At 44.5% G+C, this 24,257-nt stretch overlaps 1 protein-coding gene across 1 annotated transcript; it reads left to right on the top strand.

Annotated features, from left to right (window-relative positions):
- The first annotated feature begins 1,730 nt into the window (after window positions 1-1,730).
- LOC132461145 (uncharacterized) lies at window positions 1,731-6,813 on the top strand. The gene is given in 4 exon segments (XM_060056191.1): window positions 1,731-1,772; window positions 5,427-5,550; window positions 6,073-6,619; window positions 6,621-6,813. Coding segments are annotated over 4 exon segments (906 nt in total).
- The last annotated feature ends 17,444 nt before the right edge of the window (window positions 6,814-24,257 follow it).

The raw sequence follows: 24,257 nt of genomic DNA, 5'->3' as shown, positions 1-24,257 counted from the left end.
GAGAAGTCCTCCTCAGACCACGATGTCGCAGAGGCCATTCCTAGAAAACCATTGTTAAATAAAGTTAAATCATTTATAATGTATAACAATGGTAAAATAGAGGTAGTAGCCAATCATTTTGTTGCTGTTTGTTGCTGAGTAACAGCAGTGGACAGTGAGAGGGGAGAGTACTCAACATATTCACTAACGATTTCAACCCATACCTGATGATAGTAAAATAGTACCTTTCCTATTGATATGATCAATAAGTTACAGAAATGTATGATGAATCCCGGATCAGAGTGGAGTAAATTACCTGGGTCTTCTCACTGCTGTAATGAAGTGAGCATTACCAAACCGTCCGACTCGGTAACATGGAAATTATCCTGTGAACAAACCAGTTGGACCAGTTGACCCTCCTCTCAGACTAACCTCATATTGGCTGCTGTTCCATGACATCACTGTACAGGTGTCAGGTGTCCTGCTCGAGGCGGAACAATATCACTTCAATGAGGCATCTTGTTTGGCTGGATTGGATTGGGTTCATCTTGGAACAAACTTTACAGGCAGGTATTTAGAAAGGGCCAAGGTAAACACACACACACACACACACACACACACACACACACACACACACACACACACACACACACACACACACACACACACACACACACACACACACACACACACACACATTGTTAAAGCGATATAAGAGACTGTTTTTAGTTCATTCACTTCGCAAATGCGACTGCTTCCTTCCTTCACTCGCAGTTACAACAACTTCCTTAGTTCATAATCGTCATGCAACTGCATTATTCAGATGTCTAATAGTGCCATCTATTGGCCAAATCATGTAACTCCATCGTACATTAAGAAAGTATAAATCACAGAATCATGAAAAGGGACTAAACAAAATACAAAAATGGGGGTATACCACACTCTCCCCTGCTTAACTAAATGTCGTCCCAACATTTCCGGTTTCAGTCCATTCTGTTTTAACAGTTTGATTACTTACAGGTTAGAGTCCATTATTCAAGAAATATCCGATGACAGATCTCACATTACAGATATCTCACGCTAATGTTATGTGTTAAACAGTTGAAGTCATTGTGCTCCAAGACAACCATCTATTCACTCTGCTGTGTTCATGGATAGCTTGTCTTGACCGGAATAGGCGTGACCTTTGACCTTATGTATAATCACATAGGATCTCACACATTCACTTATACTATTCACTCAAATCTCATCACATTTCCTCATTTCGTTGCATTATATGAGTCTTTTCACAGTCTTTGTCTTTGCAACCTGTAAACACATTATCTTATAACCACCATTTCTTCTTCGGTAATCCATGTGCGATTCCAATGTAGGAACTGACTTTCTTGTGGGCCTATATTAACCTATTCTTCCACAAAACACATTTTCAATCCATTACCTTAACTACAACATTAACTTACATATTCCTCCAACTGAGTCCTCCAATCAGAACTATGCATCACATGACCACAGAGAGGTCTGTAGCATCACATGACCACAGAGAGGTCTGTAGCATCACATGACCACAGAGAGGTCTGTAGCATCACATGACCACAGACTGACTAGATGTGAGGATCATGATGGAGGATAGATGGGGGGGGGGGGGGGGTATGTTCATATTGATCAAGGCCCAGTACACATCCGTACTAGTATTCTGAAAGACATATTTGATCAAAATATGTTTGTGTATCCACCTTATTTTCGAACGTCACATGGAGGATGCCATTGTTGTTGACTTTGTGTTCGAACTTCCGGTACAGTTTTAATTTGGATCCTCCGCTGTATTGAGACTGAAGTCGTGTACTGTTACTTGTAGCCGTTGATGCCTTTTGATACTTACAAAAACATAACATGTCTAGTTTAATATGTTCAGTCCGTGGATGCCACAATAACTGGAGAAAGAGGCGTGTTTTTCTTGAATCAGAGTGCTTTCAACGTAAGAAAAGGAGATTGGAGTGTTGTGGGGCACCGTTTAATTTATTTCCACCACCGTCCACTGAAGAGGACCTGCGCTCCTGGCTAAAAGCCCTTCATTTAAAACAGCCCCCTAAAAAACCCTTCGTCTGCTCTTATCACTTTGTGGATGGGAAGCCAACATCGGAACACCCGATTCCTGAGAAATGGCTGGGATATGAAACTCAAGCTAAGGAGAGGCGTCGGGTGCTTGTCAGAGCATCAGGTAAGAACTATTATTGTATTTTATCATTTTATACTAGGCCTACTGCATATTTTCTGGTTCGAGCACAGTAATACGTTGTCTGCCACCCCAACATTAGGTGGCCCAGCTATTATTTTCAAATGTGAAAATCATGAAACTCACTATTTTTTTTCCTTCACAGGAACATCAACCTACGGTGGCGCTGAGCATTCACCAAATAAAAAAAAGTTTCACAGCTAATGTAGCCGTTAGCACACTCAGGATCTCGTAATTACGAGATAATATCTCGTAATTACGAGATAAGGATCTCGTAATTATGAGATAAGGATCTCGTAATTACGAGATAAGATATCATATTTACGACAGAAGGATCTTGTTTACGAGAAAAGGATCACGCCTCTCATTCATCAATAACGTTGCTGGCTAGCTGCAGGCCGGCACAGATGACGCTATCCGACGCTATCGTATTTAATCTCCTGCTCGGGTTGAGGCATTGGGAAATATTGATGTTCCTTAAAAGTGAGGAGGGCATTAATATAAGTATGTCAACATTGCGCAGACATCTGAAGTCATTGGCCGGCAAAGATGACGCTATCCGACGCTATCGTATTTTATTTCCTGCTCGGGTTGAGGCATTGGGAAATATGGATGTTCCTTAAAAGTGAGGAGGGCATTAATATAAGTATGTCAACATTGCGCAGACATCTGAAGTCATTGGGACTGTTCAGGAGAAAAGCCCAGTCGGAGCTGCTACAAGTGGCTCTCTTCCTGCAGGAGCAGTTGAACCAGTACGGGATGCTTGTTCCATCATTTGATGTGCCAAAGCCCCTCGAATATTGACACGTTAATTGTTCAGTGGAACCCAGAAGTGGAAATGTTGTTGTCGTGGTGGTTTAAAGGGCATGTGGCTGGCCCCTCACATTGCAGCTCTTAAAAGTTGAATACAGCAGTGCATTATGTGTTTAACTTTATACCATGCATTATTGTTCAGAAAACGTCTTACCTCAAGCTCTTTTACAATTAATGAGCTAAATTGTTTTTATACAAATCAATAAAATATTTTTTTTGTGGGGAAATAGAATTTCTGTCCCACTGCCCACATTATATTTTGTTTTAATATTGGCTGTGACAGTATGTCAAATAATTAATGCATTCAAATGTAAAATACTATGTTCATACTAAAGGCAAACCCTGTCAGTTGTTAAATTATTAAAAAAAAAAGAGTGGTATAATGACCACATACCACTGACTGAAGTGATCTATTGCTTTTATACAACGGTTGCTATTATGGCAAAACGAAAGTCATAGACACACTACATTAAAAAAACAACAACAACAACAAAGTCAAAGTAGCTGTTTTATTAAAGAATACAAAAAAGTAGTCCCTCCTGGCTGCCTTCAAAATGCACGACGGTCGCTATGCAACACACTTTAGCGTCCCTCCGAGAGAAGGCTCGGCTAGAGCGGTTCGCCGGCAATTTATCCTATGGAGCAGTTCACTCGCCGTGTGCCTAAGCTTTCGTTAGTCTCTCCATCGCCTTGCTCACTCCCGGAGTAACAACATTTACACCCGTGATCGGGCGTCATAGCAGTTATGTATACGCTCATTATATAACAGTTATGAACCAATCAGATCGCTGGATTTAAGCCACCAGTATAATATGATATTATAATATCATATAAAGAGCTCCGGGAGTCGCAAACGGCAACAATCCCTTTCTCCGCCATGCTGCAGTTCACCCCGGACTGCACTGCACTGAGTTGGCCGGTTGAACGCTGATTGGCTGTTACGTTACACATGTCACTCAGTGGCCAGGCTGTTGAACGCCGATTGGCTGTCATCACGCGAATGTCGCGTCAAAGTTTAAATATCTTTAAAGATTGATAGATTGCGGGGAACAACTATGTTCCGCGCTTATCCCAAAAAGGGTCCTATGCTCCCCGGTATGTATGGCTACAGGGGAGCATAGGACCTTTTTTCTTTTTTTTAAAAGGGTCCTATGTTCTCCGAACGGGGAACATAGAACCCGGGGAACATAGGGATAACCCCCGGTAATGTAGCATCTCTCAGAAAACTGGTTCCACTTCATCAAGGAAGTAGCCAGAAATAACACGGGCATTGCTACTTCTGGTGTAAGCATGTAGCCATATGACCATACGGGAAAATCCATCGACAGCACCATTAATACATATGCCATAGGGTTTAAGTTTGTCGTATGAATCGACGGGCCACAAAAAGTTTGGACCTGGGTTTATATAAAGAAGACGTCTTAGACAATTACGTTTCCTCAGTTGTACTCCTCGAGGGTCTAGGAGTAAGAGCAGGTGCCGTATAGTTCTTTGAGTCACTACCAAGCCTGCTTGGATGCATTTCAGATGCATCAATTTGTATCCGTGAAGCATCCCGTACTGGTTCAACTGCTCCTGCAGGAAGAGAGCCACTTGTAGCAGGTCCGACTGGGCTTTTCTCCTGAACAGTCCCAATGACTTCAGATGTCTGCGCAATGTTGACATACTTATATTAATGCCCTCCTCACTTTTAAGGAACATCCATATTTCCCAATGCCTCAACCCGAGCAGGAAATAAAATACGATAGTGTCGGATATCGTCATCTTTGCCGGCCAATGAGTTCAGATGTCTGCGCAATGTTGACATGCTTAGATTAATTCCCTCCTCACTTTTAAGGAACATCAATATTTCCCAATGCCTCAACCCGAGCAGGAGATTAAATACGATAGCGTCGGATAGCGTCATCTTTGCCGGCCTGCAGCTAGCCAGCAACGTTATTGATGAATGAGAGGCGTGATCCTTTTCTCGTAAACGAGATCCTTATGTCGTAAATGTGATATCTTATCTCGTAATTACCAGATCCTTATCTCATAATTACGAGATCCTTATCTCGTAATTACGAGATCCTTATCTCATAATTACGAGATCCTTATCTCGTAATTACGAGATCTTTTCTCGTAATTACGAGATCCTTATCTCGTAATTACGAGATATTATCTCGTAATTACGAGATCCTGAGTGTGCTAACGGCTACATTAGCTGTGAAACTTTTTTTTATTTGGTGAATGCTCAGCGCCACCGTATCAACCAGCGATGCAATAGAAGATATAAAATGGTCTGCTTGTAACACCCAGTCCTTCAGGTACCTTGGATGCATCAACACAGTGGGGTGATCCCAGTCTGTCAGACCACAGCGATGCGGGCCCTCTAGCACTTCACCTACCCCTTCAAAATGATCAGGCAACACAGTGTGCTCCAGCTGAGGGGAATCTTCAGTTGCTCAGAAATGACCACCTCTGCCTGCTATATACAGGATTGAACTTAGAAGCTTTTAATACATTAGCTGAAAACCTGACAAAGGAATATTAACGTTAACTCCTCACCAGTGTTGTTTTTGGCAGGCATTTTAGATTTAGTCTTAGTCTTAGTCTTTTTGACGAAATGCTTCTTAGTTTTAGTCCCATTTTAGTCATTTCTATCTTTGAAAGTTTTAGTCTAGTTTTAGTCTGACGAAAACTCAAAAGGTTTTAGTCTAGTTTTAGTCCGACGAAAACTCTGTGTGCCGTGTGCGTGCAGGCGCAGCTGCGCGCGAGCGAGGCTTTTAGTGTGTGATGGGGGCGTGACTGTTAGGACAAGCAGCTGGCTCCATTTCTGATGTCTGAGCTCTTGATTGACATTGCACGCATATTATAGTTGGCGGGAAAAAAGCATGTTTTGAAACTTTGTTCGTCCACTCACTAACAATTTAGTCTCGTCTAGTTCTCGTCTGACGAAAATTTCTACATTTTTCGTCACATTTGAGTCTTAGTCTTAGTCTCATTTTCGTCATGGAAAAAAGGGGTCTGACGACGTCATTTTCGTTTTCGTCTTGCCTGACGAAAACAACACTGCTCCTCACAGCTATCCCCCAGAGATCAGCTCTTGATGACTCTGATGAAGCTCCGGATTAATTTACTCCAGGGTGACCTAGCGGAAAGGTTTGGCACATCACAATCTCATTGTAAATTTACCTCCTGTTGGTTTGACTTCATGGAAGAAAACATGAGATGTTATGTACCATGGCTGCCCAGGGAGACAATTCAGGCAACGTTGCCCCAATGCTTTCAGGAACATTACCCCAAAGTGACATGCATCATTGACTGCTCCGAGACCCCCCTTCAGAAGCCACACAACCTAGACTCAAGGGGTCACTATTACGGCCAGAACACCATCAAATACTTGGTGGCAGTTGCACCATGTGGGCTCATCATGTTCATTTCGCCCGCATACGGAGGAAGATGCAGTGATAAATTCATAATATCAGATTCAGGTTTTCTGGATTGCCTTCGCCCAGGTGATGAAGTTATGGCAGACAGGGGGTTTGTCATCCAAGACCTCCTGTATGAAAGGAATGTGAAGCTCACCCTGCCAGCGTTCACCAGGAAAGGCAACAAAGATCACCACCACAAGACGCATCGCAAACGTACGTGTCCATGTTGAACGTGTCATACGTAGACTAAAAAACTACAGAATTATTTCTCAAACAGTCCCGATTAATCTGGCCCCTAAATTTGATAAGATCCTGAGAGTTTGTGCAGCCCTGAGTAACCTACGTGGTGACATAATTAATGACCCAGAAGATCGTTAAGCCTTCAATGCAGTGGTATCTTCAGTGTATTTTATATTATAATATTTGTTTATTGCGTTATATAGTTTTCACATATGTAATTGTATTCATGCTTCTTTGCTTACAATGTAAATAACTTGTGATTAACATAAAAAATAATATAATACAATTATTTTCATCAGCTATGTTTTGTTCAGGGTTGTTTTTTAAGAACACATTAATAATAATAGTTTAAATATAATTGAACATACATGGATCAATTGTGTGAATTCGGTTTAATTACAAGGTTGATGACTTGTCAAACAATACACACAATACCAATACATTAACAACAATAACAATAACATAACTCTTAAGATAATCATATCTCCAAAAATCAAATTTCTTTAATTAACTTAATTAATTAATTTCATGGCTGCACCATTTCACAGATTCATACATTAAAGGCCCACTATGCAACTTCGGGCATTTCTTCGCTGTTTTCTTGGTTTTAGCACGCACATTTCTCTACACAGCGCCCCCTACAGCTTCGTAGTAGATATTTCACAACACTGTCGTAACAACTCGTTGACGACCCTTCCCCATGCACTTCTACGCGAGCCATGTGCATTTGTTTTCAAAGAAGCCAGCGAATGCGTGGAGGAGCCATGTTCGAAGTAGATGTTCATAAAGTGTAGGCAAGGTTATACATTTTTAAAAGGGTGTATTTGTATTGCAATAAACATAAATCCATCCTTTTTTATAGTTGACGGGGAGAATTTATATCCTAGATTATAATTGTTTTATCTTAGGTTGAACAGAACAATCAGCGTAAGAGGTTTGGCCAACATAATAATCTAAATAAACAAGAACCTGGATTCGGGGATTCAGTCTGTATCTGGGGGACGAGACAGACGAATAGCAAAACACCCATGGAAACAAAGGTGTTTATATGGTTGCAACCAAGCAAGCTAGAAACATACAGGGCTCACAACAAAACGGTCGAGAAAACAATTTTTACAGGGCTCACAACAAAATGGTTGAGCAAACACATTTGTACAGAGACTATCAACATCAAGAATACCACAAAGACAAAGGCCACCCAAGGGTACTTTCAATTTCAAAAGCAACACTCCGAGTCGGCGTCTGATTTGCAGTCTTCTTTTTCTTTCAGTTCACGCTATTCCTGAAAAGCTTGCCCAACGTTTACTCGTGTCTGACCTCTCTGCCGGTCAGTCTCCCTTTTCTCTTCTTCTGTTCCTCCGACATTGGGTTTCTCTGTCTCTTTTTAGTCGGCTGATCTAATATGAATATAACAATCCCTTAGTGACTTGTGTTTATATCGAGCCGGTTCCTTGTTTGGGGGTCTGTGCCGTAAAGCAATTCGTTACTTCGCGAGACCCGAGACTCCCGCGAGAGTGGGCGGCGGGTCGCCGGCAGAAACATATTCCTTTTCTCCGCCAAGATGCGCAAGGGTGAGTCGAAACAACGAACAATCGAACAAAAATGTATAATAGAACCATCGCAAAGACTCTTAGCCTGTTATATTAAGGTAAATCAAGCCAAAAAAGTTGCATAGTTCCCCTTTCACTCGTGTCTGATCTCTTTTCTGGTCCATTCTTCTTTTGTTCCACCGACGGTCGCCTCTTGGGTCCCTTATCAGTCGATTGATCCATGATGAATACAACAATTGCCTCGCAACTGGCTGTTTATATCTAGCCGGTGCCATGTTTGGGTGTGTGTCTGTGCCGTAAAGCATTTTCGAAACTACAATCTGACTACATTTTCGAGGATACTTCCGCTGCGTCACATCCGGATTGTGTCGGTCCGAACAGAGCAAGTTGCATATGCGCTTTTTCACTGGAGAGGCGACATGGGTAAATGACACACCCACCAATCGACCCAGAAATGGATGCAGAACCATCAGCATAACTCTCAACCTGCATACTTAATGTAATTTTGGCTAAAAAAGTTGCATAGTGGGCCTTAAGATGATCATCACAAAGCAACCGCAAAGGCAATGCAGGACAGAGGAGTAATGAAACTGAAACACTGAACTGAAACAAGTAAACTGAAACGATTGACTGAAATTAATTTAACAAACCTGGATTAAACAACACAAAATTAAACAGAAAGAATTAAACAGAATCTAATTCAACCAAAATAATTAAACTAAGTGAATTAAACTGAACAGAATTAATATGAATGGATTAAACGGGACGGAAATCAACTGGACAGAATTCAGCTGATAGAATGATGCTGAACGTGATTCCACTCAAAGAATGAAACCGAGCAGAACCAGCTGAGAGCAGAACCAGCTGAGAGCAGAACCAGCTGACAGCGGAACCAGCGGAGAGCGGAACCAGCGGAGAGCGGAACCAGCTGAGAGCGGAACCAGCTGAGAGCGGAACCAGCGGAGAGCGGAACCAGTGGAGAGCGGAACCAGCGGAGAGCAGAACCAGCTAAGAGCAGAACCAGCTAAGAGCAGAACCAGCGGAGAGCAGAACCAGCGGAGAGCAGAACCAGCGGAGAGCAGAACCAGCGGAGAGCAGAACCAGCGGAGAGCAGAACCAGCGGAGAGCAGAACCAGCGGAGAGCAGAACCAGCGGAGAGCAGAACCAGTGTGGAGGGTCAACCTACCGCTGGTGGAAGAGCTGAGAAGGAGCAGGGTCCAGCCATGAGCTGGACCTTATGGTGGTTCCTGAGACAGACCCCCCAGCCCAGACCCCCCAGACCAGACCCTCTCCTCAGTCCAGACCCCCCAGACCAGACCCTCTCCTCAGTCCAGACCCCCCAGACCAGACCCTCTCCTCAGACCAGACCCCCCAGACCAGACCCTATCCTCAGACCAGACCCTCACAGCTTGTTCCTCACAGAGAGAAAACTAATTTGAGATCTCTTCTGCTTCCTCCTACTCACTCGCTGTCTCACTCTCTCGCTGTCTCACTCTCTCACTGTCTCACTCTCTCGCTGTCTCACTCTCTCGCTGTCTCACTGTCTCTTTCTGCGTCTTTGTGTCTCTCAATTTGTATAGCCCCCCCCCCCCTCTCTCTCTCTCTCTCTCTCTTGCCTCTCCCTCGGTTCCTCAAGTATTTCCCCTTCCAACAGTTTGGTGTGTGTGTGTGTGTGTGTGTGTGTGTCTGTGTGTGTGTTGTCATGTAGGCTATAGATATAGATTGATTGTCTTGGCTTGCTTGCATCCATGAAATATTGTAATGTTATGGCCTAGCTGGCTACTGCATATCGAGAACAATCTGGGGATGAGGACATCCCCGAATGTTGACGGGTATTTCGCACACTGCCATCTCAATATATGGCATCCCGCCCCTGAAACCTCGGCCCGGACGGGTCCGAGGGACCGTGGAGGACGGGGTATACCGCCGCCACCCACCAGCCGCCACAGGGAGCACCTGGACCTTCCCCCCAATCAGCGGGATGGGGGACACCTGGCGGCTGGGAGGAGGAAGACCCGGAACCGGCATAAGAGGGGCTACGGAGCGGGAGCAGGCACATGGCAGGATTACGCAACGAACGCGAGACCTAGAGGCTCACGGAGACCCTAGAGCGCCACCGCATCCTGAGAGACTTCTGAATAAACGCAGAATACGGCTTAACCCATTGCTGCCTCGTGTTTGATCCTTGGAACCCGGCTCATTCACGGAGCCGGTTACCACAATTGGTATTGTGTGTATTGTTTGACAAGTCATCAACCTTGTAATTAAACCGATTCATGTATGTTCAATTATATTTCAACTATTATTATTAATGTGTTCTTAAAAACAAACCTGAACAGACATAGCTGATGATTAATTGGATTATATATATTTTTTTTATGTTAATCACAAGTCATTGAGCTCCCTGTCGCCGGCTGGTGGGTGGCGGCGGTATACCCCGTCCTCCACGGTCCCTCGGACCCGCCGAGGGTTCAGGGGCGGGATGCCACACAATACAAGTTTTGAACATTAACAATAACATAACTCTTAAGATAATCATATCTCTAAAAATCGAATCTCTTCAATTAACCCTCATAAGGTGTTCGGGTCTGTGGGACCCGTTTTCAGTTTTTAGCTTCATGAAAGTGATAAAAAATTATTATTTTTTTTAACTAAGATTCATTGGCTTTGGCTCATTTTCTGTGAGGAAAATAAATCAGAAAACATTTTCAAGGACCCCCACCTGTATACCCCCCCATCACATTTATATTACACGCAGGGTGTTCGGGTCCCGGAGCAAGTTTAAGTGTGGAAATCATAGGTTTTGTGCACCCTCATTTTCCCTTTCTCCTCTGTGTGTGTGTGTGTGTGTGTATGTGTGTGTGTGTGTGTGTGTGTGTGTGTGTGTGTGTGTGTGTGTGTGTGTGTGTGTGTGTGTGTGAGTGTGTGTGTGTGTGTGTGTGTGTGTGTGTGTGTGTGTGTGTGTGTGTGTGTGTGTGTGTGTGTGTGTGTGTGTGTGTGTGTGGAGAGTAAAGCAGGTGAATGGGCCCTTGGTGTGAGCACCCACAGTGTGCACCCACTGTTCCCGCACAAGGTTGCAACATTGGAGCACCCAACACTATCTACACCCATATTCCCACACATTTCACCCTCTGTCTTGCGGGAACCAAGCTTGGGGATCTGACACACTCAGCGTGGTTCCATACCACAACTGATCAAGATGGCAAAGCGATTCTCTCTTCAGACTGCCTTACAGTTGATATTTGAAGAGACAGAGGGTTTTGATGGTGATGCAGAGGAAACAGTTTCAGAAAGTGAGGATAACATTTCTGAAAATTCAGAGTCTGACACTAAAGGTGCGAACACACCAAGCGCGTACCTCGCGTACCATGTACGTGCGTAACGCAGCGAAAATGTTGCTTGACCATTTTGTGTCAAAAATGGTCAGATACGCGCGTACGCATACGCGCGTAGATGAGACCGCCCAAAACTCCCCCCCCCCCCAGCCTGTGGCTGCGCTGGATTTAGGAGTCCGAGGAAGGAAACCCAAACGCCGCCGTGTTTGGATGGATGATAGAGCTTGGATCGGGTTAGATTTAATAATCTCGGATATAAATAACAATAATCGGGTTAAATAACTTCACATGGTGTGTCTGGTGTGTTTCCAGCATTCGTAGTGTTGATCAGCAGAGAAATAGTCCGCCAAGACGTTGAGGTTGCTTAGCAATCAGAGACTCTGTCCATGCAAGTGAACGGAGCGTTCACTCTTCGTCATAACTATCAAACCAAACATCCTTCACATTCACCGAGCGAACATTATGAGAGTAAAATGCACATTTCTCGCTAGAAATGTATCCATAAACGCATTTAATGGCGTAACTATGTTACTATTTCCACTCAGAATAAAGAAAGTTGCCAGCCGTGGCTGCCATGGACATGGCTGCTCTGGAGTCCGAGGTAGGAAACCCAAACGCCGCCGTGTTTGGGTGATAGAGTTTAGATCGGGTTAGATTAAATAATCTCGGATATAAATAACAATAATCGGGTTAAATAACTTCACATGGTGTGTCTGGTGTGTTTCCAGCATTCGTAGTGTTGATCAGCAGATATATAGTCCGCCAAGACGTTGAGGTTGCTTAGTAACCAGAGACTCTGTCCATGCAAGTGAACGGAGCGTTCCCTCTTCGTCATAACTATCAAACCAAACATCCTTCACATTCACCGAGCGAACATTATGAAAAGTAAAATGCACATTTCTCGCTAAAAATGTTTCCATAAAAGCATTTAATGGCGTAACTATGTTACTATTTCCACACAGAATAAAGAAAGATGTCGGCCGTATGCTTCTGTCCAAGCTCACTACTCTCTGCCAGTGACGTCGGGTCAAGCTCAACGCTGATTGGCTATTGCGGCGCGTATGAGCGTAAAAAGTTGTGTGTGTGTGTAACAACACACACCCTGTGTGTGTTGTTACACAGGGTGTGTGTGAAGCGTCAGTGCAGTAGTACTGTGGCAGTAGTGCTTGTAGTTAGTGCATGCTGCATGCTGCTTCTGCTTGCTTCTTTCTGCTTTCAGCTACGGCCACCGGCTAGCCTCTGTTTGGGGTGAAAAGAGGAGCAGAGCGCGTAAGTCTCCTCCTGCCGGTACATAGCCTCTCCACCACCAAGACTCCTACAGTGCCTCCTCGTGGCCTCACACGGTAACTGGGTACCTCGCGGTCCCAGGCTAAACTGTAGGAGATCTCGGAGCAGCAGTGGGCCCCAGAGAGAAGGCGTGCAGGCCCACCGGTATGTGGACACGCCCTGGCGCCTCTCAACCACTGCCCCAGCCTATGGGTAAATAGCATGGGCAGATGGGGCTCATAGCCATGGCAGGCAACCCATCTAGGAGAAGGCCACTCCGATCAAGAACCTGTGGAGATAACCCACATTAGGCAGTCACCAACAGACCGGTGTTCTGGCAGTCTTCTGCAACTCCCTTCCACTGAAGGTCGTCGTGCTTTGCATGCCACTGGAGTATGTCGGGGGGAGCCAAGACAGTGAGGTCAGAGACTGCGCACCACTGCCTTCACTATAATCTATTCTTCTGCGCAGGCCTGCTCCAAATACCCCACCCCCACCCCACCCCATCCCCCATCCCCAAAAGAAGTCCTGCGGCGTTGGGGAAGGGCGGCAGGTACAGGTCAGGATGTGACTGGGAGTATCTAGCCCAACCCTGCACGCTAGGCGGCGTGAGAAAGATGGTCGCCGAGGAGTGGGATGGAACAGCGCTCCTCTCCGGCAGCTCCTCATGCGACTGAGCAGCTCCTCCCTGCTCACCCTGAGAGGGAAGGGCCTAGAAAAGGTGGCCTAAAAAAGGTCTGTTCCGTTTAACCCGGGCAGCCTGCCGCAGCTGCCGGGTCATCCCTCCACGCGGTCAAAAATATAAGAATAAGAAAACCCACATGAAGCTCACCATTGCAACTTGGAACGTCCGCACACTTTTGGATTTGCCCGTTGACTGCTCTCGTCCCCAAAGAAGAACAGCGCTGGTTGCACACGAGCTGCAGAGATACAACATTGATATCGCAGCTCTTAGCGAAACCCGCTTCCATGGCGAGGATTCCATAACAGAGGTGGGAGAAGGCTACACCTTCTTCTGGAGGGGGCTTCCAGAAGGCTCCCGCCGCCTCCATGGTGTAGGTTTTGCTGTGCGGTCAAGCCTACTTCAGAGGATCCCAGAATCCCCAGTCGGCATCAGTGAAAGACTGATGACCTGGCGCATTCCCCTCACCAACAACCGTCATGCCACCCTCATCAGTGCATATGCCCCAACACTGGATGCTGACCCCGAGTGCAAGGAACTCTTCTATGCCTCCCTGCACTCCGCCATAAATAAAACACCCTCCACCGACAAGCTCATTCTCCTCGGGGACTTTAACGCGAGAGTGGGCTCTGACGGTGTGTTATGGAAGGATGTGCTTGGGCAGCACGGTGTTGGTAAACTCAATGAAAATGGTCTTCGCCTCCTCACTCTCTGCTCTGAGTATCAGTTGGTCATCACCAACACCTTGTTCCAACTGAAGAACAAATTTAAGACCTCCTGGCAACACCCCCGCTCCAAACACTGGCACCTCCTTGATTACATCATTGTCCGCCAAGCTGACAGGAAGGAGGTGCAAGTTACCAGAGCCATGCGTGGAGCAGACTGTTGGACTGATCACCGCCTGATCAGAGCCAAATTCACCCTGGAACTCCGTCCACCACTGAGGAAAACACCACCCTGCAGGAAGCTCAACTGTGATGCATTGAAGTCCCCGCACTCAGTCAACCAGCTCAGGGAACAGATCGCCTTACAGCTGTCCAAGATCCCTGAAACACCAGCTGATCCGGACGTGAACACCACCTGGAGCACCCTACGCACCGCTATTCACCGGGCTGCAGTAGAGTCTGTAGGGTACACCAGACGGAGACACCAAGACTGGTTCGACAACAGTGCACCAGGTATCCACAACCTACTTCAGGCGAAACACAAGGCCCTTGCAGCTCACCTTTCCAACCCCCAATCCACCTCGCTGAAGGCCCGCTTTAACAACATCCGGGCTGAAACACAGCGTACCCTCAGAGCCATGAAGAATGACTGGTGGACAAAGAAAGCCCACGAGATACAGCATCACGCGGACACCAACAACTCCCACGCTTTCTATGACTCCATCAAGGCTATTTATGGCCCACAGAGGAAGAACATAACCCCGGTCAGATCAGCAGATGGTACCATCCTGCACAAGGACAAACAACAGATCCTGGACAGATGGGCTGCGCATTTCAACACCCTGCTGAACACCTCATATCCAACTAGGATGGACACACTTGCCGACCTCCCATGCCTGCCAACCGTCACTGATCTGGACTCCTCCCCCAGCTTTGCTGAGGTACGAAAAGCCATCGCTGGCCTGAAGAACAACAAGAGCCCAGGCCTTGATGGAGTCCCGGCAGAAATCCTGAAGCATGGCGGATACCTCCTCACCTGCAGATTACACCAACTGATCATTAACATTTGGTCATCTGAAGTCATCCCGCAAGATTGGAAGGATGCCAACATCATCACAATCTTTAAGCGCAAAGGAGACAAAGCAGACTGCGGTAATAGCAGAGGCATTTCCCTCTTGTCAGTTGCCGGTAAGGTGCTCGCACGGATCATGCTACTTCGACTAGCATCTCATGCTACCAATAACATCCTACCGGAGACCCAGTGCGGCTTTAGGCAACAGCGAAGTACCGCAGACATGATCTTTGCTGCTAGACAGATACAGGAAAAATGCAGAGAACACTGCAAAGACCTGTACCTAGCTTTCATTGATCTGTCCAAGGCCTTCGACACGGTGAACCGGGAACTGCTGTGGGAAGTGCTGGGGAAGCTGGGGGTTCCACCAAAGTTCAGAAACATCTTGCGGCAGTTTCATGATGGGATGCAGGCCTGTGTGAGTGTTGGTGGCCAACAATCTCCATTCTTCAGTGTGGATGTGGGGGTCAAGCAAGGGTGTGTCCTAGCCCCAACCATCTTCAACATATTCCTCTCCACAGTCACCCTCCTCTCCCACAAACTCCTGGACCCTTCTGATGGGGTACAGATACAGTACAGACTGGATGGCAACCTCTTCAACATTAGGCGCCTCCAAGCCTTCACCAAAACCACCACCCAACACATCTTAGAGCTACAGTATGCAGATGACTGTGCTCTCCTCGCCCACTCACCAGAATCTCTACAGCGTGCGCTGAATGTGGTCGCATCCATCTACAGTGCCATTGGTCTCCAAATAAACATCAAGAAAACACAAATAGTTGCTCAGGAGTTCACCCCCCAAACGTGTGTGCCCACCTTCACCCTTGATGGTCATCCCCTTGCCATCGTCCCACACTTCACCTACCTAGGCAGTATTCTGTCCCCCTCCTGCAACATCGATGATGACATCCAGGTCCGCATCGGTTTGGCCTCCGCTGCCTTTGGCAGGCTTAGCGCCAGGGTTTTCCAGAACAGGAACCTCACCACCTCCACCAAAGCAGCTGTGTACAGGGCAGTCTGTCTTTCCACACTGCTGTATGGTTCGGAAACCTGGACACCCTACCAGAGGCATTTTCGAACCCTAGAGGCCTTCCACATCCGTTGCCTGCAAAGGATCCTGGGTGTGTCCTGGGAAGACAGGGTGCCCTATGCCGAGGTCTTTGACCGGACCCACACACAAAGCATCGCCCTGCTCCTTGCGCAGAAACACCTACGCTGGGTTGGGCATGTGATCCGTATGCCTGCCCACCGCCTGCCCAGGCAAATCCTCTATGGCCAACTTCTGGATGGCCAGAGATCTGCTGGGGGTCCAAAAAAGCGTTACAAGGATCACCTCAAAACCCTCCTGAAGCAGTGCAACATTCCACCTACTGCACTCGAGTCCCTGGCTGCTGATCGCAACATCTGGAGCTCCTCCTGCAACCAGGGAACTACTCACCTTCAGGAGCAAGCCACAGAGAGGAGGATACAGCGACGTGCACTGAGGCATCAGCGTGCTGCAGTGCCCACACCCTCCAGTGCCACATACCCTTGTCTCTCCTGTGGCAAAATCTGCGGATCCCGCATAGGCCTGCACAGCCACTTGGCTATGCATCGCCGCAACACACCCCAATAATTGTCCTTCCTTTCTATTTGGAGCAACGTCATCATCGTAATCGATGGACTGCCATAACGTGTGTGGAGAGTAAAGCAGGTGAATGGGCCCTTGGTGTGAGCACCCACAGTGTGCACCCACTGTTCCCGCACAAGGTTGCAACATTGGAGCACCCAACACTATCTACACCCATATTCCCACACATTTCACCCTCTGTCTTGCGGGAACCAAGCTTGGGGATCTGACACACTCAGCGTGGTTCCATACCACAACTGATCAAGATGGCAAAGCGATTCTCTCTTCAGACTGCCTTACAGTTGATATTTGAAGAGACAGAGGGTTTTGATGGTGATGCAGAGGAAACAGTTTCAGAAAGTGAGGATAACATTTCTGAAAATTCAGAGTCTGACACTAAAGGTGCGAACACACCAAGCGCGTACCTCGCGTACCATGTACGTGCGTAACGCAGCGAAAATGTTGCTTGACCATTTTGTGTCAAAAATGGTCAGATACGCGCGTACGCATACGCGCGTAGATGAGACCGCCCAAAACTCCCCCCCCCCCCAGCCTGTGGCTGCGCTGGATTTAGGAGTCCGAGGAAGGAAACCCAAACGCCGCCGTGTTTGGATGGATGATAGAGCTTGGATCGGGTTAGATTAAATAATCTCGGATATAAATAACAATAATCGGGTTAAATAACTTCACATGGTGTGTCTGGTGTGTTTCCAGCATTCGTAGTGTTGATCAGCAGAGAAATAGTCCGCCAAGACGTTGAGGTTGCTTAGCAATCAGAGACTCTGTCCATGCAAGTGAACGGAGCGTTCACTCTTCGTCATAACTATCAAACCAAACATCCTTCACATTCACCGAGCGAACATTATGAGAGTAAAATGCACATTTCTCGCTAGAAATGTATCCATAAACGCATTTAATGGCGTAACTATGTTACTATTTCCACTCAGAATAAAGAAAGTTGCCAGCCGTGGCTGCCATGGACATGGCTGCTCTGGAGTCCGAGGTAGGAAACCCAAACGCCGCCGTGTTTGGGTGATAGAGTTTAGATCGGGTTAGATTAAATAATCTCGGATATAAATAACAATAATCGGGTTAAATAACTTCACATGGTGTGTCTGGTGTGTTTCCAGCATTCGTAGTGTTGATCAGCAGATATATAGTCCGCCAAGACGTTGAGGTTGCTTAGTAACCAGAGACTCTGTCCATGCAAGTGAACGGAGCGTTCCCTCTTCGTCATAACTATCAAACCAAACATCCTTCACATTCACCGAGCGAACATTATGAAAAGTAAAATGCACATTTCTCGCTAAAAATGTTTCCATAAAAGCATTTAATGGCGTAACTATGTTACTATTTCCACACAGAATAAAGAAAGATGTCGGCCGTATGCTTCTGTCCAAGCTCACTACTCTCTGCCAGTGACGTCGGGTCAAGCTCAACGCTGATTGGCTATTGCGGCGCGTATGAGCGTAAAAAGTTCCATTTTTTGAACTCCTCGCGTACATGTACGCGCGTATATGTACGCGCGTATATGTACGCGCGTATATGTGCGCGCGTATATATACGCGCCTCATACGCCCCTACAGCGAGTAAAATGTTGCTTGGTACGCATGATACGCGTGTACGCACCTCATACGCGCGTAAACCAATGCTTCCCTATGGAAAAATTGCCGATTTTATACGCGTGGTACGCAGGTAACGCGTTTGGTGTGGCCGTACCTTAAGTTTGAAGAGGAGGATCAGCATCAGCCAGCTCCGAAACGTAAAAGACAAATACACAATATACATAATACATAATAATATAAAACACAATATACATGCAACCAGTGCAAAAAAAACATATGCAATACACACAGTGAGACTCTGCCCATCATGTGTGGTATACTGCCCTACAAAGGCAAAGTGCAGTAACTACGTATTTTGTCAAAATTTAGTTCAGAGTGAAAATGGGTTTTATAACACCTTCTTTGTCTTGAGACAAAAACTCTTGGTCCAACTGTGTCCCGTTTCAGAGATATCCCCAAGTCAAATTTGCAGTAACTACAAAATCCAACCTAATACCAAGGCTAAACGCAGTAAGTGAAGTTACTGCGTTCTGCCTTTGTTCACCCGGCTTTGACACAGTAGATACTGCGGTCTGCCTTATTAGCTCCATCCGAATCTACTGAGGAAAACTCATGGTGGAACTTGCTTTGAAACGCAAGTATCCAGACAATGGTAAGGACGATGGAAAAATATCAACAACTGACCTAAATCTATTAAGCCATTTTAGCCAACCTGCTCCCTTGAAGCCTGTAGCATCTTTCCACTCTGGAACCGCTGTCATAGTCCAATTACGATCACGTCACTGTTTTGTTTCTTGTCTTCATTTCTGAAACTATTTTCGTTTCGGGGCAGCTAATCTAACTGATGTGAAGATAACAAAATCAGCCTACTCATTTAGTTAGTCGACTCCATTTAAGTCACTGTTACTTTAGCATTCTAGAGTTAGCTGATCTCCTGAGGAGAGCCGTGCAGCGCCTGCAGCCGCAAATACGATATTGAATGAAAATGAAATGTCCATTTAGATTGGTTGTTTACTTCTCATTCTATGGAGTCAGTTTCCTGCCATAATTCAAACCTGAAAAAAAAAGTTTCAAAGGCTTGTAAGTCTGGGTTTGAAAACTCAACACATTGTAATAAAGGTTTTGCAACACTGAAAGAAGAGATTATAACCTGAAAAAAAATAAAACTAAAATTCAAACATCTGTAAACATGATTTTGTGTTCTATTTTATCTTCTTCATCATTTTCACCAACACATTTTCAAAGTTCAAACAATTTCACCAGCGCATTTGCAGAGTTTCAAATCTGGCACTGTTCTAACTCTGTATTTCATTGTTGCCCGGTTTTGAAACCTTGTAAATGGGATTCTGCAAACAGGTGTTCATACATTGAGAAATACGTTTTGAAAGGTTGAATATTTAGTTTTAAAAACTTGTAAAGGTGTACGTTTACGACATTACAACGTATTTTTTCAGAACTGACTTTTCAGCACTGACTATTCAGAGATTTGACCACACAGGCGCAAGCTTTGAGTCACGTGAATATTGGCAGTGTTCTGACGCCACTCGTTTTGAAACTCCTGACAGTCGAATCTGAAAACGTTCCTGGGGGCGGGACCATTTAGCTCTAAACCTATTGGTTGCTCTCGGCTGACGTACATTCCCATCACATGTGCCGTTCACTGGGCTGTGCGTGATTGACAGTGCTCTGCCGATGACACAAATAACAAGCGACTTTCGCGGTTGATTTTGATTTCCATTTTCTGGAACCATGGCTGTTTCCCAAAGTGAAGGCTGCAGCCTTGCTAGGACGCGTCCTTGCTAGTCGCGTCCTATGGAGATGAGACTCTGGTTCCAGAAAATGGAAATCAAAATCAACCGCGAAATCAACCCGTTATTATTCGTGTCATCGGCAGAGCACTGTCAATCATGAACAGCCCGGTGAACGGCACATGTGATTGGAATGTACGTCAGCCGAGAGCAACCAATAGGTTTAGAGCTAAATGGTCCCGCCCCCAGGAACGTTTTCAGATTCGACTGTCAGGAGTTTCAAAACGAGTGGCGTCAGAACACTGCCAATATTCACGTGACTCAAAGCTTGCGCTCAAATCTCTGAAAAGTCAGTGCTGAAAAGTCAGTTCTGAAAAAATACGTTGCAATGCCGTAAACGTACACCTTTACAAGTTTTTAAAACTAAATATTCAACCTTTCAAAACGTATTTCTCAATGTATGAACACCTGTTTGCAGAATCCCATTTACAAGGTTTCAAAACCGGGCAACAATGAAATACACCGTTAGAACAGTGCCAGATTTGAAACTCTGCAAATGCGCTGGTGAAATTGTTTGAACTTTGAAAATGTGTTGGTGAAAATGATGAAGAAGATAAAATAGAACACAAAATCATGTTTACAGATGTTTGAGTTATTATTATTTTTTTTTTCAGGTTATAATCTCTTTTTTCAGTGTTGCAAAACCTTTTTTACAAGGTGTTGAGTTTTCAAACCCAGACTTACAAGCCTTTGAAACTTTTTTTTTCAGGTTTGAATTATGGCAGGAAACTGACTCCATATCATTCCACACGCTACATTTAAGCGTCTTAGAGTACCATATTAAGCGCTATATACATTTTATTTATTATTATTATTATTATTACATCACATGGTTTAGGTAAAATATCGCGTTGTCTAAAGGATAGCCAATGAAGTTCAAGCAGAAAGTCCAAAGGTTGCAAAACCACCATCGAGATCAGTCTTCGGTTCATTTCTTCTATTGTATAAAATAGCAGTCACTCATTTTGACGTTAGATCTAGTTTGGGATATAATTGGCAAGTAATTTTTTATTATATCTACCTTATCTGTAGTTCTTATGGTTATTATATTTCAAACTAATGTAACTGAGTGACCTCTATGAATTGTTGATAGTCTTTTGCCACTTCTTGCCAAAACAGTAATATCCAATCTTGTATAATACTTACTTTAATACACACATATGTATGCATCCAAGAGTTCCAGTGAATCACTTATCTAAGCTTCCCACTGGCTGCCACCATGCAGTAGCCCCCCCCCCCCTTAATTTTCTAATTAAAATGAAAATCCACAAACCAAAATACTATTGATTGTGTGTAAAATGTTAAGGATATTTGGGAAGATAATGGCAATGTTGATGACAAAAAAATGCAATTGAAGGGTTTGATTTCAAAACGCCATCTATATTTATAGTGTGTATCTCCAGTGATATCAACAAAATAGTATTTTTGTTGTTTTGTTAAAGTTAAGATACATCACAGAACACTATCCCAACTGCAGGTTCACTGATATAACCTAAAACCTTTTTATATAAAAAAATGATTCATGAAAATTCATTAAAATTGTGGATATAGCGTGTTGGAACCAAACTCTTCAATTGTTTAGGGCTGCGATGTGACACGGACATAAGGACAAAATAGATTATTGAAGGTTACAAGCAATTTCAATACTCTCAAAAACCTTCATAAACGAAGCACAAGCAAATTAAATTAAATAAAAAGGCATTGGTAATGCAAAAAAGTTACTTTCAGAACACATTTAAATTGTAGATACTGCACTTTGCCTTTGTAATAGTACTCTAGTTGTTCGAGGTAATACAAAGGCAGAGTGCAGTATCTACAATTTTGAGGTCAAAGGTCATATCGTTGGTCTTTTCTTTTTATATACAATTTTCCTTCCTATAAAGGTATTCATTGAAAGTATCACCACTATTGTACCTGCAACAGGTTTGGCCGGCCAGTATGAAAACTTTGAAGGCATTTTTCTCAGTTTCAATGTTGACGTAGTTACTGCACTTTGCCTTTGTAGGGCAGTAATAATAATAATAATAATACATTTAATTTAGAGGCGCCTTTCAAGACACCCAAGGTCACCTTACAGAGCATATAGTCATCATTCAAAACTATGTAAAACAGACTAGGAATAAAAGGAAAACAGAGGTTAAACATGAAGAATAATAATAATTAATAACACTCAAAGACGCCTAAAGTGAAGGGGGGACCTCACTAACAGTATAGACTGATATACGTATAATGGCTGTGTTCAAAGGCTTTAATGTGTTGTTCAGATAGATGTTATTGAGTATGTTTCAATTTCTAATGATGTTGATAATTTCCCAGTTATGCCTGTTTTATGATGCATTTCCTTATTTTATTATATGCTAATACGAAAATAAACAAAAACGAGTGGCACCTCTATTCATAAATGTGATTTAACAAAGGTAAAGGGAACACATTTAACATATGTGTTGTTTATATTACTTGTAATTGGGTTGAAGTAACCATTTGGTGAGTATTAAAAAAAAAAGTTAGATTATGTTGAATTAAAAGGCCTAAAATGCAATGGGTCCACCAGACCCAGCAGCACCTCCTGTGTAACAAAAAAACGAACACCCTATGAGGGTTAACATAGCTCCATGTAACGATTGGAAAGAACAAGGCGACCCGCATCAAACTCCTCACACAAATGAGGCAGCTCGCTTGATTCGGGTTAACTATGGCTTTAAAAAAAACAAAAATCTTCCTCTTGGTTAATCAGTACACGGCCGACCATACCACTGTGGAGGTACTGGTAGGCCTCTGTGCTCCTACCAATAAACTTTTCATGGCCGAGCCATCTACTCCGAGCGAGAGCACGAAGTGGTTGAAAATATCACCGTATGTTATCTCAGGCCACCTTTTCATATCATCCGTCCAGTTTTTGAAGAGTGTAGGATGCGGCAATGTAGCTCCATTTGGGTGCCGTAACTCTCCTAGCGTCTCCTCCCATTTAATTTGGGTCCAGAGGACGGGCTCTGACCTCTGACCTCCAGTCGTGAGCCCCATGTGACCCGGCCAGAGACGGGCTTCTGATCAACTCTCATCATCACATGATCACCGAGCATTGTGTCCAGCGTCGTGTCCAGGAATGTTTTAATAATGCGCTGAGAGCAGAACGCTGGGACTCCTGTGAGCTTCATCTTCTTTTATCGAAGTCTCAATTGTTGGTCATAGCAAGGTGAAGAACCATCAAGAAACCAAAAAAAGGTTGTTTTACAATGCAAAATTAAATGGAAACAGAAAAATTTAAAAATAAATAAATGATTGCCTTATTTTAAATTAATCAAAGTTAAAAATAAATTCTCCCACTGTTTATCATTCTCAGGGATTTTTTTACTTAAATTTACAGTTCTAAATATAATATATATAATATTTACTTCTTATTTAAATAACATCCCACCATAATCCTTTTAAATATGAGCTCACTAGACAATCATGTACCATAATTCAATCCGTTTAACTTCAACAATCATATTGTGGCGAGCAGCGGGTGAAGGACGAGACGGGAGCCCAGGTTTAGCAGTCGGCCGCAGCTCCGCGCCCTGCTAAAAAAGGAGCTGCCTTTAATAACACCAGCACGGTACACACTAAAACACACGCCACCATTCAACCACACTAACACTTTCAGTAATGGGGCAATGAACACAACATGAACACAAGAGTCACAAACACACCCCAACATCGATAAACCCCCCAACCCATGAACCCTGATTAGTTGAGAAGGGTCCATCTGCAGGCTTGGGCGTTTCCGTCATGACACAAGAAGGCCCTTTAGGCGTTCCTGGTAGCGTTTCATCGACCAATCACGAGGTGTTTCGAAAGGCATACTGCGAAGCACAGTCGCTATCCTTCCTTAATGGCAATTTTACCTCTCTCATTAGATTTAGCAATCATGGAGCCCCCCTTGGCTAACATTAGTTCTATGCTACCCGTAATTACTACTAGATCTTATTTTGAAACTTATGTTTGAGAAAATCTAACTAGCGAATGTTCCGGATGTTGACAGACGTGCGAA

The sequence above is a fragment of the Gadus macrocephalus genome, chromosome 7 (genome assembly GCF_031168955.1).
Source record: "Gadus macrocephalus chromosome 7, ASM3116895v1".
NCBI lineage: Eukaryota > Metazoa > Chordata > Actinopteri > Gadiformes > Gadidae > Gadus > Gadus macrocephalus.
This window is presented reverse-complemented; position numbering and strand designations above follow the sequence as displayed.